This window comes from Silurus meridionalis, chromosome 15, assembly GCF_014805685.1.
Source record: "Silurus meridionalis isolate SWU-2019-XX chromosome 15, ASM1480568v1, whole genome shotgun sequence".
NCBI lineage: Eukaryota > Metazoa > Chordata > Actinopteri > Siluriformes > Siluridae > Silurus > Silurus meridionalis.
This window is the reverse complement of record NC_060898.1, coordinates 14,511,175-14,526,191: the sequence shown is the minus strand read 5'-3', so window position 1 is coordinate 14,526,191 and position 15,017 is coordinate 14,511,175. Positions and strand designations below refer to the sequence as shown.

The 15,017-nt window shown below is 36.1% G+C and overlaps 1 protein-coding gene across 4 annotated transcripts in view; it reads right to left on the bottom strand.

Annotated features, from left to right (window-relative positions):
- The window catches only part of gria4b (glutamate receptor, ionotropic, AMPA 4b), a 102,550-nt gene that overhangs the window by 11,643 nt on the left and 75,890 nt on the right, over window positions 1-15,017 (bottom strand). For all 4 annotated transcript variants that reach the window (XM_046867562.1, XM_046867566.1, XM_046867564.1 and 1 more), the window contains exons 12-13: window positions 7,244-7,442; window positions 5,214-5,461 (exon numbers count right to left, since the gene is read on the bottom strand). In XM_046867562.1, coding sequence (XP_046723518.1) covers window positions 5,214-5,461; window positions 7,244-7,442 — 447 coding nt within the window. The remainder of the gene's footprint in view (window positions 1-5,213; window positions 5,462-7,243; window positions 7,443-15,017) is intronic.

Sequence of the window (15,017 nt, the reverse complement as noted above, 5' to 3'; positions counted from 1 at the left end):
TATGTTATATACAGTTTATAAGACTAATCAGACAGTGAATCAATTTCCTCTCCCATTTTGTTAACTAAAGGTAATCTACTAATCAGCCACTGAATGGTTAAAAAATGCTCTAAAATCTAAAATTTGGTGAATGCTTATGAAAATCTTCAGCTATCAGCCATGGTGATGGAACTTTTTTCAGGATTAATAGAGTAAAAGACAACAGCTTTAGAAACATGTTTTTGACTACGATGGCTCTAAATACATTGCCATGTTGTATGTATGTATGTATATATATATATATATATATATATATATATATATATATATATATATATATATATATATATATATATATATATATACACATACACACAGCATGGCAATGTATGTAGAGCCAAGTAGGGATTTTAATGCATTTTCAAATTCAATGTAATGGGGATATGTCTGGCTACCTACTGCTACTGCAACTGCATGGTTTTGCTTTTCCTGCTATAGCAAGTGTTATTTTAACTTAAAATGAATAAAATACTTGATGGGATGTAAACTCCAATGAAATCAATACTGCAGTTAACAGTGGGCAATCGTTTAAGCATTTTCCTCAATTCAATTCGTAAAACTAGCAAAATGTTCGAAAATACCGCTTGCCTCTTCGATTTTCGTAAACGATGGTGAGGTAGATCTCAGAGGCAAGGTGGACTGAGAGATGAGATTTATGACCAAACGCTGTTGCTCCTTTCCCATGTTTTGATGTAAATTACACATGCCTAATTTGTTTCTAACAAGAAGAACAAAGGTGCACTAATATAAAAGAACTGGGGAAATCGATATCCCCACTGGCCCTACTCTCTCTTATTCCTCACCCTCCCCACCCCACACCCCCACCCTCCAAACCCCCCCTCTCTCTTTCGTGCGTCCTCATTAGTCAATATTGCTTTGAGATACACAGAGGACCTACGCAGTATTGAAAACCTGTTTTTGTCCCGCTGGGCTGCCTACAGATGAACTGAGCATCTTGAGAAGTGCTGATTAAGCCTGATCCCTTGCTCGACGTGAGATCTCTAGCAATACATCAATACCCTGGGTGTCTATTAGTTTTGATATAAATAGTGAGGTGCAGCATGCACAAATCAGCATATGCATAATCAAAATGAATGCTTTATATTAGTTTTTTTTTCCACTGCTGTTGTAATTTTAGGTGTTTCTGCCTTCAACTGAACTGATAGTGGATTTTTGATAACCCTGTCTTATAGAGAAAAAAAAACATTTACATGATTTACAGGCTGATCTGCAGCATTTCAATGCGTTGAATACGAAACATTTTGGCATACTTGCATAATATATTAAACAAAAAAAAGCATAGTAACATGGGTATTTTAAAAACGTCAAAAGTCTCTGCATTCAAGGTCTTATTTATAGGATATAAACTTCCGCTATTTAAAAAATACATTAAGCTAGCCTGATACCAGGGGACCTATAAATCTGTCATTGTTTGCAAAGAAATGCTATAGTTTCAACACAAGAAGTCTAATCATATGCTAAAAAAATAAAAGCCCCAGCGTTATTAATGCTTTGGCCAAAAATATTAATATTAATTGTTTATTATTAATTGTATTTATCAGTCTTATTTAGATAGGGCAGTGGTAGTAGTTTTGTAGATTTACATATTGGTTAATATATAAATATACTTTTTTACCCCAAAATGACCCATTCAGTATTTGCAGTATAATGTTTTTTTTTGTGGGTTTGTTTTGAATTTTGAGACATATATTAAACTTATATCATCCTGAACTTTTTAATTATGTTCTGATATGTTTAGCTAGCTTTTCAACTTTTCATACAGTGCTGTTTTGCAACAAAACCAACCCTGCTGAATTTGGCGACATATTTTGCCAGGTTATGTCAAAAATCACTGCCAAAACACAAACAAGTTAACTAACTAAATATCTAGCTACTGTACAGTCCCTCAGCATTCCTATTGAGTGCAGTAGAAAATATTATATCTATAAAATATTAAAATATATATCTGCTTTCTGTCTCTACACATATCAAAAAAGTAGTAAAAGAAAATGCCATTTAGGGGGCATTTAACAAACTGTATTGTGCTGTGTGGGGGAAAAAGCTGATTAGCTGATGATTAGCCATCTATGTCTTAACATAGATTAACACAGTTAACAAACACTGCTAACTGTTTGTTGTTTGATTGCATTAGCTAATATATTGCTATGTAAACTTTTCTGAACCCTGCTATATCCAGTGGAAAAGTGCCATTTGATGTTTTTGTACTGCACTTCCCCAAATGAGCAGATCTCCTTGTAGTTCGTCTGTGTTAGCTTCAAGTGGAGAACTAGCATAATGCAGAATGCAAACTGTTTCTATCCAGAACCATCCATACCTTGTGTGTTTGTTTTACTAGCTTTCTGTTAAAAACATAAACCTCTTCAATTACGTAACAACTCCTTGCTGTTTGCTGAGGTTAGCTAGCTTGCTACATCTTTGCTAGATATTAGCATAAATCATTTAATGAGATGAGAAGTGGAATTAATTATAGTAATTCCTACAGTTTTATAAAGCATTGTGTGAGAGTCCTACATTTTATTTATGCATAGAAGACAATCAGTGCTTACACCAGTCAGTTAGAAAAGATTTTTTTGCCCTGATATTGTTTCAGTTATCATTTTATTCAAGTCCTATTTTCTCTCCCTGAACAACCCCACTATCTAACCTTGCATATTAAAAAAAGCCAATTATGATCTGGGATGTGATTTTCAAATTATCAAGAGAGGTTTATCTCGAATGCAACACTTATAAAGAAAGCCCACTGGAGCAAAGAAAGAGAGACGAAATGGGTAAAAAATACAGCAAAGGCCATCAGAGCTGAGGAGTGAACAGACAGAAAAGCATTAAAAAAGCGTTGGAGAGTCAGAACCCAGGAAAAGCCTTAGGAAAAAAAGCCATGCTCTGACACCGCACTCATGTCTGTGGGAGGATCACACGCAGGAGAAGTGACAGGCAGACAACTGTAACTCCAGCGAAAATGTCTGACCCGGGAGGCTACAGTCATCTGTAAGTGACTCTCCTCGCCGAGTGTTCGACTTCCTGAACAGACCGAATGTGGGAGTTTACAGACTGAACAGGATTAATTAGTCACACAGCTTTGGATTTTCGCTGTAAATCTTTTGCCGTACATGCCCACACATATATGTCTGAATATTCACATGCAGCAGGAGAATTCTAGCATTTGCTTAATGTTTCCGTTCGGTCAGTCTGTAAATTCACTGTTGTGACACATGAAGCCACCGTGTCATTATTTCAATTAAGAACCTAAACATGCTTATATTTTTTGCATTTTGCACTGCTCTTATTGACAGGTGAGGAAAATGGACACCTGGGTGGTTTTCCCTGCTGAGCTGTTCCCCTTGACTTATCCCTATTGCTAATCAAAATCATGATTTTATACTAGGGTGGTGTTCTTGAATATGATTTGTCAGAAACTATTGATTAATTTGCATTTTCCTCAGCAATATATTAAATCACAAGTTAATATTAATACACATATTCAATAAGCAATTCTTTGTAATTTAACAGTGATGTCATGAACAGTTAGTTTAACATTTAAACACCCATCACTGTACAATACACCTCAACAATGATGGACCTATAATGAATGGCATAATTTAATTAAATATAATTCATTTTTATTTGTACAGCGCTTTCAAAGATGAACATTGTCTCAAAGCAGCTTTAGACAGATAATGTGGTGTTAAAAATGAATAAGATGTTCTGAGTCTGGTTGCTCTCAATGGTTCTTCTTCATACCATTTCAGGGAGTTTTTCTTTGACACAGTTACTATAGGCTTTCTCATTATGTATAAACTTACAAGGAACAAATTTATAGGCACTACACTTATACATTCCAATTTTATAACCTCTTCATCTCTGTAAAGCTGCTTTGAGACAATGTCCATTGTTAAAAGCCCTGTTCAAATAAAACTGAATTAAGGTTTTTTTTTTTTTTTTGCAGTTAAAATTTTAATGTTAAAAATGGTTGATATATATGGTTGATATGATCTGCATGTTGGTGTTAATTTATAAGTTTACCATCATTTGTTTTCTGACTAAAAAAAACCCCTTTAGGATTAATGAGGTTGAGCTTTTTTAGATGATGACATTGCTCGGGCAGAGGATGTGGCTTGTGAGAATTGTATTTTTTTTTGCTTACTCGATTTTTAAGAGAAACTTTCTTTTATCGAAAGTATAAAACATTGTGGGACCTGAAGTTATAGGATTGACTGCAGAGTTCTGAAACAACATGTTCTGAAGTGTTTTGTCCCTCATTTTTTAATTATCAATTGATATTCTAGCGTCACACCTGGCAACTTCAATGTTTATGGGTATTTACACCATTGATAATTCCCTGTGTGTGGTTAATATTCGCAGCCAAATACTTTTAGTGATTTAATTCAACTGGGTACAGTCAGCTCGAGAATTATTGGCACCCAAGGTAAATAATGGGGATTATGAAAATGTTTGTCTTAGTGTTTTATTAGCTTAATTTTATACTACAATGCATGTAAAAAAATTAACCTTAACTTGAAGTAAATTCAATTTAAAAAACAAATATGTGTCACAGATTTTGCTACCCCTATATTGATTACTGTGAAAAACCTAGCCATCATAACAGCACTAAGTTTTCTCCTATGCATTTTAATACGATTGGAGTTAACCATATAGGTGATGTTAATCAATAACACAATATATACAGTGTCATTAAAGAACAGTATCTATTACGTCAGAACAGCTCAGAAGGAGACAACCACAACATTCTTCCTACCGAGGAAGCAGGGCCAATTACGCTCTCTTATCTCTCAGCCTTCTGGCCATGGATGGTAAATTCTATCATTAGTGTGAATGGGAGACAGTGTCAGAGCAGGCAAGGTATTCGCTGGGCTCTTGTCCCAGTGGTAAAAATCCATATCGCCATCAACATAACATTTCTAGCAATGTCAATTACATATGAACAGCATCTGCATGCAACTCAGTTACCTGTGTGTAGCTTGTCATAAATCAAATGCTATAAAACAAAACAAGCAGTAACTCCACACTAAAATGCTTAAGAATGCAATAAAAGTGAAACGAAAAGTAAAGAAAAAAAAATCAAATAGAGATAGGCACGCCAGGGAAGGTGGAATACCATAACAACACATGACATATTGTTATACTACTCCACCCACCTTAACTGTGAGCCCTTGGGCGTAGCCACTCCATAGCCTTTGGAGTCCAGGTTGCCTCCGACCTTCATGGTGTCGCATGGCTTGCGCTGCTCTGTGTACTCGTTCATGGTGGATTCGAGCAGGAAAGCGTACTTCCCTTTGGACTTCCTCACCCGAGCCACGCCCTCGGCCGTGGTCTTAGTGAACACCGTGGGCTCAGCAGACTTCATGTAGCTCCACATTTTTTCATATACAGCGATCTTTGACCTCTACAACGGAAAAGACAGCAGTGTATAAATGTAGAGGGGTCAGATGTCATGGTAGGTTGGGGAAGAGATCAATTGTAATATTCTCAAAATGTAAGAAATATTCATATCTGCTTATATATAGTCGATCATCATGATCAGTGGTCCCCAAATTATATTTATTATTTATAATTTATTGAATATTAAATATTAAATTAACATAGACTAATTTTTTTTTTTTGATTCACCCACTAACCATATGGATATGCATAAGAATAAGGTTTTGATTTTAATAGCAATGAATATGAAAAATGTCATTATGATAGTAATAATGCACTGTACGGTGCATAACAAAATAATAAACTAATCTAGCATTAGGAGGCATAATAAATACATTTTAAATCATTAAAAAATATGTTGTCACTATTGCCCATTCAATTTTCTGTTACAGATTAAGAAACAGAATCCCTCCATTAAAGAAAGGACCAATTATGTGGCCTTCTCAGAAAAAAGTTGGTTTAGTGGGTCCTAAAAAAAGAGTCTTCCATAATTATTTCCACTCTCAATAGAAACTAGGGAAAAAAGCTTTTTTTAATAAAACATATTTAGGTAGTGCAGCTTGTTTCTACTCAACATCAGTTCCAAAATTACAGACAACTGTCAAATTTTTATGCCTGTTTTGGAGTGAATGACAGCATTGAGTCTCTTGATATCTATTTAATTTCTAACACAGTTGAAAACACTGGTAGAGGATCCCGTTCCAATCCACCATGCAGAACATTTTAGAACATTAAGCCCCTCTATATTCGGTTTTGAGCATGTGGACTTCCTGCTTCAAATCAGCAATGCCTTCGCAGTGCTTTTCAAACAACTCTCTCTTGTGGAAGAGGCATTTAATGGCTGACAAACACAAGAATCTAAACTGCACAATGCAAAAAAAACTGAGTTGTTTCAGCTTTTTTTTTTTCATCCGTCACTATATTGCTCACTGTCTGTGTGGAAAAATAGGTTCATGGGCCCAACTACTGGCAAATCTCTTATACTTATTAACCTAATTTTTGCTTACTGTTCTTTTTGAATGTATTGTGCAGGTCTGTTTCCTTTGCTTTTTTCCCATAGGTGGCAGAAGGATTTCACATGTAGGCATCATTAAAATTGTGCCTTGAATTTAAAGTTACAACAGAATTCCTGGGGACGGAGACTGGCTATTTGTTTGCTGTTTTTTGAAAAATGGCTTGCAGTGTCATTAATTTTGGCACTTTAAAAAAAACTAACAAAAAAACAGTTCAGTAGAAAGAAAAGCATTTTTATTGTTTTAAATGGAAAAAGCTGAATCGTATGCTCAAAAAAAGCATTTCTTCTCATTTATAACAGTAATTTTTACAGGCACTTTAAGAACTTTTATAAATATGTATTATAATATAATTTTGTTTTAGTTTTCATAAATAGCAAGTGTCCTTGACATACCTGTGTGTTATATACACTTTTTGAAATAATGTAATTTATATGGGAAACACAGCAGGGTGCAATTTAGAGACTATTTACTTTTTATATCATAATATTCAATAGTGACTGTTGCTTATGTTGCCCTTATGATTTTGTTAATGTATATATCTCATTTAGTCTTTACATCTACCCAATGCTGACCCGGTCCGCTCCTATCCTCATGCACCAACATTTCTGCATGTGTTTTATTGTCGTTCTTGAAATAAATGCAATTTAGAAATGGTTTTTATTTACTCATGCAATAAAACTGAGAAGTTATTCATGACAGCTTGATTCATTCATTTTTCCCAATCCACTCACCCTGAAAAACTCTTTGGTGGAGCCTGAGTCAAGAGTGCCGTATGCTATGTCTGTTTGCTTGGCCAGGTCTTCAGCACTCTCGATGGGCGACACCATTCTCTCTACGGTGAGGAAGGCAGCCAAGTTAGCCGTGTAGGAGGAGATGATGATTAAAGTGAAAAACCACCAGACGCCTCCGACGATTCGACCAGAGAGAGACCTGCACCATAGAAGAGGAAACGAGGGAGGAAATGGACAAAAGGAGTACAGGTGATATAGAGAGTGGACAGAAGAGAAAAAGATAAAAAAAAAAGAAAGATCAGTGAGAAGAGTGTTCTAGGAACAGCTTAGAAAATCTTTAATTAAACATGATAAGGCAATGGCTTATCTCCTCGGCATGTAACTGAAAAAAAAAAAAAACATGCAGTGGACCACCAGAGCGATGCGGTGCGATGCTAAGAAAGAAACATAGGCAGGATATGGACAAGCAAACCGATTTCTCTAAGCTTAAGGATATTTTTCAGAATTCAACATCATAAAAACAACCCACAAGCATTACATGAATGTGTGTCAGATCATCAGAGATCACAAAACCTGCTCCAAATTTAGAACCTTGCCTGGGGGTCCTTAGTGATAGCTTGTGACACAAGCTAGTTTAAGGTCTTCTCTTGTGAAAAGGACACTTTGATGGGATGCCATGGTAACAGATCGTCATTTCTGGTGGGCAGCAGGGGACAAGAATTTCCCTGAAGGGGCACAGCAAAAACTAGCGCTGCTTACATTTATGCCTTGTGTTGATAATGCGAAAAAAAATGGAAGTAAATTAATCTATTAATTAGATTAAGTAAATGAATATATTTATTTGCATATAAGGAATTTCTGGAATCCACACTGTAATGATAAAGACAAAACAATAAAAAAAACGTAGTTTTAGGAATCCATAGTCCATAATACGATTTCCGAGTGGTCCATTCACACTGTGATCTAAATAAAAAGAAATGAAAGTAAAATGTATGAGCTGGGCAAATAGAAATAAATAAATAATCTCCCATTTTTTGCTTGTTTTCCATTTTGAGCGCTAGAATAAATGAACGTTTTGTAATAATCAGCAATTACTGGGTAGTAGCAAGAATGGTAGATGAAAGATTGCCATTATTACATGAGGCGCTGTTAATAAAAATAACCATGAGCTTTATAAATAGTGGATAACAGTCATAAAGGGAAGACACAGTAGCTGAAAAAGTGACAGAGTTTTTTTAAGTGCTGCATTTAAAGGATAATGACCCAGAATCTATTTCTGTATAAATGGATCTCATAGTCATGGAAATATCACGTTATAACATGGTTTAAGAGTTCACAGACTTCAAATCAAAGATTTTATTACTCATTGTATAATAGATACAAAATTCGGAAATCGACTATAGATTTATGATTTATAAAATGACTTGCTAATTGTTGCACCCTGGTACAATTACATTTGAAATTTCTATCTCGAGCCTGAATGAGAGGATGAATGGTAGCTGCAATCTTTTTAAATCCCATATTAAATGTCCTCTGCTAAGCACGTTCCCACATGCAGACGCACAGTCCGTCACGGTGACGTCTGAGGGACAGTTTTGTCTGGGATCACAGTAAGCATGACTAATCGATCTGACCCTGTGAGACCAAGTCGATTTAATAAAAGCCTCAATTGAGCAGACACGACACCGGTGACTCGAGCCAAGTGCCGCTCCAATGCACCATCGCCTGGCATACAGGATCATTCATAAGGACATAAAATCCGGGGGCAAACGCAACGTTCTCACACGTGAATACTATGTCTTTGTGACTGTCAGTGTAGCACTCACGCATGTACGCAAGTCACTAAACAGAGTCATTAGTGGACTGCTATAAGCATGTTATCGGTGATGAATATCGGTTTTGAATTTGTATATGCAGTGAGTACATTATGTCTTTGCTTGCACAATGTTTGTAGTTATTAGATACTAAATAGACACATCAGTCCATTTTATAGAGATAAATCTGAGGACACTTTCATAAACTGATTCAGGCATGTAAGTCTAATAAGGTACCAATGAAAAGCTTTTATTCATTGGTCAAAACACAAGTGTAAAAATCACTGAGCACAAAGAAGATAGGTTGAAAGTTAAAGAAATGATTATATTATAGAGGTCGACTGATTCATTGATTGCTGGAAATATCGGTCATTAGCAAAAATCCATATTGATATTTTTTCCGGGTTGCGTTAGTTGGACTGGCTGAGAAGATCCACTTTCATTATACAGTAGGAGAGCGGACATTAGAGGTGAATCACTGACGGCATGTGCTGTTTGGACACGTGAGACCGTGCTTCAATCGCTAGTCCATAATGCAAATAAAAAATTGTATTAACTTAATTGAAATATTTATTAGTTAATGTAGAAATTAACAAACAAACGATAAACAATACTTCTAAAGCATTTTAATTCAGTTAATTTTACAAATGGATTCTTAGTTACATAAATCCAAACAATCGTGCTTAAAATGGCCATCTTTAAATGTCTTAAGAAAGTCCAACTATTTTTAGTTATATTGATTTATTTTTGTAATAAAGTTAAGAATTATTTAACATGAAGTGTTATATTCATTTTAAAAACTTTTGGTTAATAAATTGGCTAACGGCAAGTATTATCCAACCTAGTTATTGGTATCTGTGAAATTCAACATTGGTCAACCTCTAATTACGTAAATAACTAGTTCTGTCACAGCCAGTAATTATTTTCTATTTTTGTTCATTAAACCAAACATATAGAACAAATGGTACTGTTAAAGCTTTGTCCTCTGCTTCTCATTTTCAGAAATGGAGCTCTCATCTACCAAAAAAAACCCCAAAAAACAACAACAACCCAAATCACCTGTCTGTTTCACTTCCTGTTATTATAGATGATAACAGAGTTTACTTGGAACTGGACTGAGACTACCCTGCATAGAGGCTCTTGGACCGATTGTTTTGGCGTCCACCTAGGTATGATTGCTGTGTTTTTACCAAGGGAGAACAAACACACGGCTGTTCCATTTAAATGGAATAAACACAGCATATAGGAAGGAGTGCCAGAATGCTCGAATAAAACTGATAGTCAGCTTTTAGACTGTGAGATTTCCACAGTTTTTAAAAATTGATTATGTGTCCCACTGTATGAATGATGGTGCAAAAAAACGGCCAAATTAACTTTTTGACTTGGCACACAATTAGAACTATACAGCATCACTCAGATGAGGATAGGTTTTGTATTGAAACTGGTTCCTCTGAAGGTTTCATCCTCATGTCATGTCAGGGAGTTTTTCTTTGCCACTGTTTAATTTCTGTTTCAAATCTGTGATAAATTCATACATTTCAAATTCATATCCTGAATTTGTAAAGCTGCTTTCTGCACTGCTCTGCTCTGCATTCATTCTTAAACGTGCAATTTAAATAAAATAAATGAAACAGTAAAAAAATGTTAAACAATATTTTTAAAAGACAAAGAGAATGTCAGCATTTTAAATGCCTGCTTACTCATACATGAACATTTAATTTCACTTTCAAGGTTTACATAACTTTGTGCTTTTACATAAGTGTCTCAGCAGCTCTAAGATTTTTATCTAAAATTACAGATACTGACACAACTTTGCCTTCAGCTGTCTTTGGTCACAGAGGCACTACCAGTCAGCACGTCACATTATTCTCCCCAACAGCTCCGACAGATTATTTTACCATTTTTGCCTGCGACACAAAATCAGGCCAGAAATCATACACCCCACAAAAAGCACAAGATCAATGGAGGCCCTTCACCACATGAGGCTTTTCAAGCACAAGCTATTTCTAGTCTGTATCTGAAAAACCGTTCTAATGTAAGCAAAATCCTGAATAAGTGTAGAGGAAATGGAAGAGAAAAATATGGAGGGATTGAGGGAGAAGTAAAGGGGGTGGGGACCTTGAAACACTGTAGATAAATGAAAGGTCACTGCCTGTAGACCCGGTAAGCCTACAGTGCTTTATTTATTCATGGCTTGCTCTCTGCTGGCCTGATTAAGATTTAATACCTGCAAATCAGTTTCTCCATGCCTGAGACCGAAGCAATGCACCATCGCTCTCCACATTACCAATCTCTAATTCTAATTTTGCTGGAAGGAATAACAGCATGCATTCCCATTAAGAGCACACAACTATTTCTCCAAATAACCAACAATCCAGTCAGACATTCAATTCGTGCAATCTCCCCTTACTGCAAAAGGAGGAAAACATTCATCAACATGTTTGGTGTATAAGATAAGGAAGAAAAATAAAAGAACTGAGGACAATTTTCCAATCTTCAACTGTCCAGTTGTGTTGCTTGTATCCACAGATTCCCATTCTCGCCAAATTCTTTGTATCCCGTCTGTGTCCAGGTTTGATGTGTTATACATTTTTTCCTCACCAAAAGGTTATATGAGTTACCACAGCCTTCCTCCAACCAGTCTTGAATCTCTTCTCTGACATCTCTCATCTACAAAGCTTTTCTGACAGCAGTTCTGTAGCTACATTCTTGTAAACTCTAGAGAAAATCTCAAGAGCCATCTGATCAAGAACCAAAAACCATAAAGTCTTTCGGATCACATTTTTCCTTCACTTTTATGTTTATTGTGAATTTCAAATGAAGATCTTGACCTGTATCTACAATATTTTATGTACTGTTTAGTCAGCACATGATTGGCAGAATGGATGTGCATGAATCAGCTGTTGCATAAGTGTTCCTATGTAAAATAAAATATGAATAAAACAATGCAATATAAATTGTTACACGTATCCTTAACATTAAAAAAACACAATGTAGCCCAAACCTTAGGCCTCCTACTAGCAATGTGCAATATAATATTTTATCATTCCTACATTTGCTTTGTGCTTTTATTTTATGTTTTATTGCATTTGTTAAACAAAGAAAGGTCTGTTTCTTTCTCTGTTTTGCTGCCATCACTCAGCCATCACTTTGCTGGTGGGCTCAAAGGCAAGTGCTTATATTCAATACTATAAGCAGTAGTCTACAGTAAAAAAAAAAAAAAAAAAAAACAAAAACACTCATACATCTTGAGGTGCAAGAAACACCTCTACCCAAGGAAAACCTGACAACATTGGAGGTCTGAACTACATGCAGATGTATATACTATTAGTACACTAATATAAAATCAACCCCATAATGTATATTTTTAGATGAAAATATAACACGTGATCAAGTCTGAAACTGCCTAACCTCATGGATTTTTTAGTAAGTGTATTGACTAAGTTTAGCAAATTGCAATGGCACTTTCAAGATGTTTTCCTGCCTTTCACCCAGTGTTTCCAATATCCCAATCCACTGCAGCCTTGACCAGATAAAGCCCATTAACCTTAAAGCTCCAGTGTCAAACTAAACAACACACCATTATTAAAAGAGTTCCAGACACACAAATGATTTCATTTTCTAAAACCATGCTGTTTAGTCATAGTTTTGCATAGCCAGGGCCAAATGTCCTCATCTGTAGTGTGATTTTCACTCTCCTCCCTCCTCTCACTCTTAACGCCGGCCTGAATCATATCCTCTCACAAGCATCATAGGCTTCCTCCTGATCTTTTCCTTCACTTAGTCCTGCAATCATTTCTCAGCAATTTCCGGAATAAAGGATGCTATTGACCAGAGGCAATTACTTACTACAATTACATGATCGACCCTCAAGTACAAAAAGTGGAGGCAGAAAAATAAAAGGAGTGAGGAGTGTGAGAGCAGAAAAGAAACAGAGTTATAGGTAGGATGAAGAACTCCAGAGGTACATTATTTTGAAGCAAGACGAAAAATGGTAATTTTTCTCACCATCACACCTACCACATACATCCACAACCTTATCCTCATGTACACACTTGCAGCTGTATTTTCATTTCCTCCTCACTGGCTCTACAGTATCTGCTACACACACATGCAAAAAAGGGCAAAAAACTTGAAGCAATGAAGCATAAAGAATGCATAGAACGAGGGAGATTTTACTGCATGGCAGAAACAGCTTATTTAAAGGCTTCATAGAGGAGAGATGCAACAACGAAATGCAAAGCACATCAATCCAAGTAGCAGTATTAACATAACTCAGTTTGCCATTCTGGGGTGCAATTTCAGACGTGCTCCACACACTAATATATGTATTATCGATCTAAAGATAGATTCCAAAACTGCCTGCATGATAACCACTGACCTCTTCAATTACCATACCAAATAGTTGCCAGGACATTCTCCTGATAGCTCTTCAGAGGACCATGAGTCATTTCTCTGCCCTGTGCCATTATCTGATCTGGGAAACTCCTTGTGTTGTTACTCCAACTGCATTTCCCATGTTGTTAGTTGATCAGGAATCCCCGTGGTGTTACCCAAGCTGTGCCAACCAAGCCTTTTTATGTACCTCATGCTGGTAACCAGTCTGTCACTCTTGTCTTCATCTGATTGTTGTGCCATGATTTTACTAATTTTGTGTTCGGTTTTGTGTCTCAATCTGCATATGGTGTCAATTCCCAGTCTGCATCCCCCTTGTTGTTAACCCATATGCACCTCTTGTGTTGTTACCCAATTCGCAGTTATGATACTTGCAACCCCAACGTCATTACACTTTCTGAATTCCCATGATGTCAGCTGATCTGCCACCCTCATTTTGGTACTCACCATGAGTCTGATATGTTTCAGGTAACAAGGATATTTCTTCTAAAGAAAACCCCCTTTACCATTACAGAATCTGTGGGAAAATACTGTGCCCATTACTCAAAATGCATCCCATGTTGTACCCAATCTGCGCCTCCTGTTTCACTATGCAATCTGTGACTCCTGTGGTGTTACCCAATGGACATCCCCCATGTCATTACTCAATCTGAGTCCTCTATATCATACCCAGGATGTGATTTTTTTTTCCTTAAGGAAACTGTGATTCCTGTGTTATTAGCCAATCTAGAACTTCTAGGTTGCTGCTACTGGTGCAGTCTGTATTGTTACCTGATCTGCAACCCCTTTGTTGCTTTCCTACATGTTGTTAATGTGCACCTTGTGTTTTTACTCAAACTGTGACTCCTACCCAATCCACGAATTAAAGACAAGTCTCCTGATACTTAGAACATCAGTCAGTTTTTATTGATTTGTGATTAGAACATTATAAACAAAGCTGAACAAGATTAGCTAGCTAATCATATCCATTATTGCCATTTCATCAGTAATAAAGTAGCAATCGAGCATTTTAACATTATTCTTTTACAAACCTATATACAGTAGCTCACCTACAATTTACATCAAGGGTAGTTTCTTTTTTGTGAGTTCACAAAGCTGATGGCTCCACCCCCATATTTGTTCACAGAGCCAGAATGCAGGAAAATGCTATAAGAATCAAGTACTCTAATTCAATTTAGTGTTCTGACAAATAATATTTAATAATTCAAATTCACCCAGACTCCCAAATCTCTAGCATTAATAATTCCTTCTGCACATTTAAGGTACACAAGCATCTGGAGAATTTTCTCTGCCCCACCTTTTTTAGTTATCAGTATATGACTAGGTAATGTGGAATAAATAGTAGTGCAATACAATACCCTGCCATTCCTTGCAGTGTTATTGCATCAACTTCACACAAATCATGGAACATACAGTATATTAACATCGGAAAAAAGAATGAGGTGAAAACTTATTTAAACAGTATTTTTAAAAAAGAGTAGTATGGTCTATTTATCCATTCTGGTTCATCACAAAACGGATGCTTTTACCATTAAACAATTCATGCAACTTCTGTGCTGCAATAA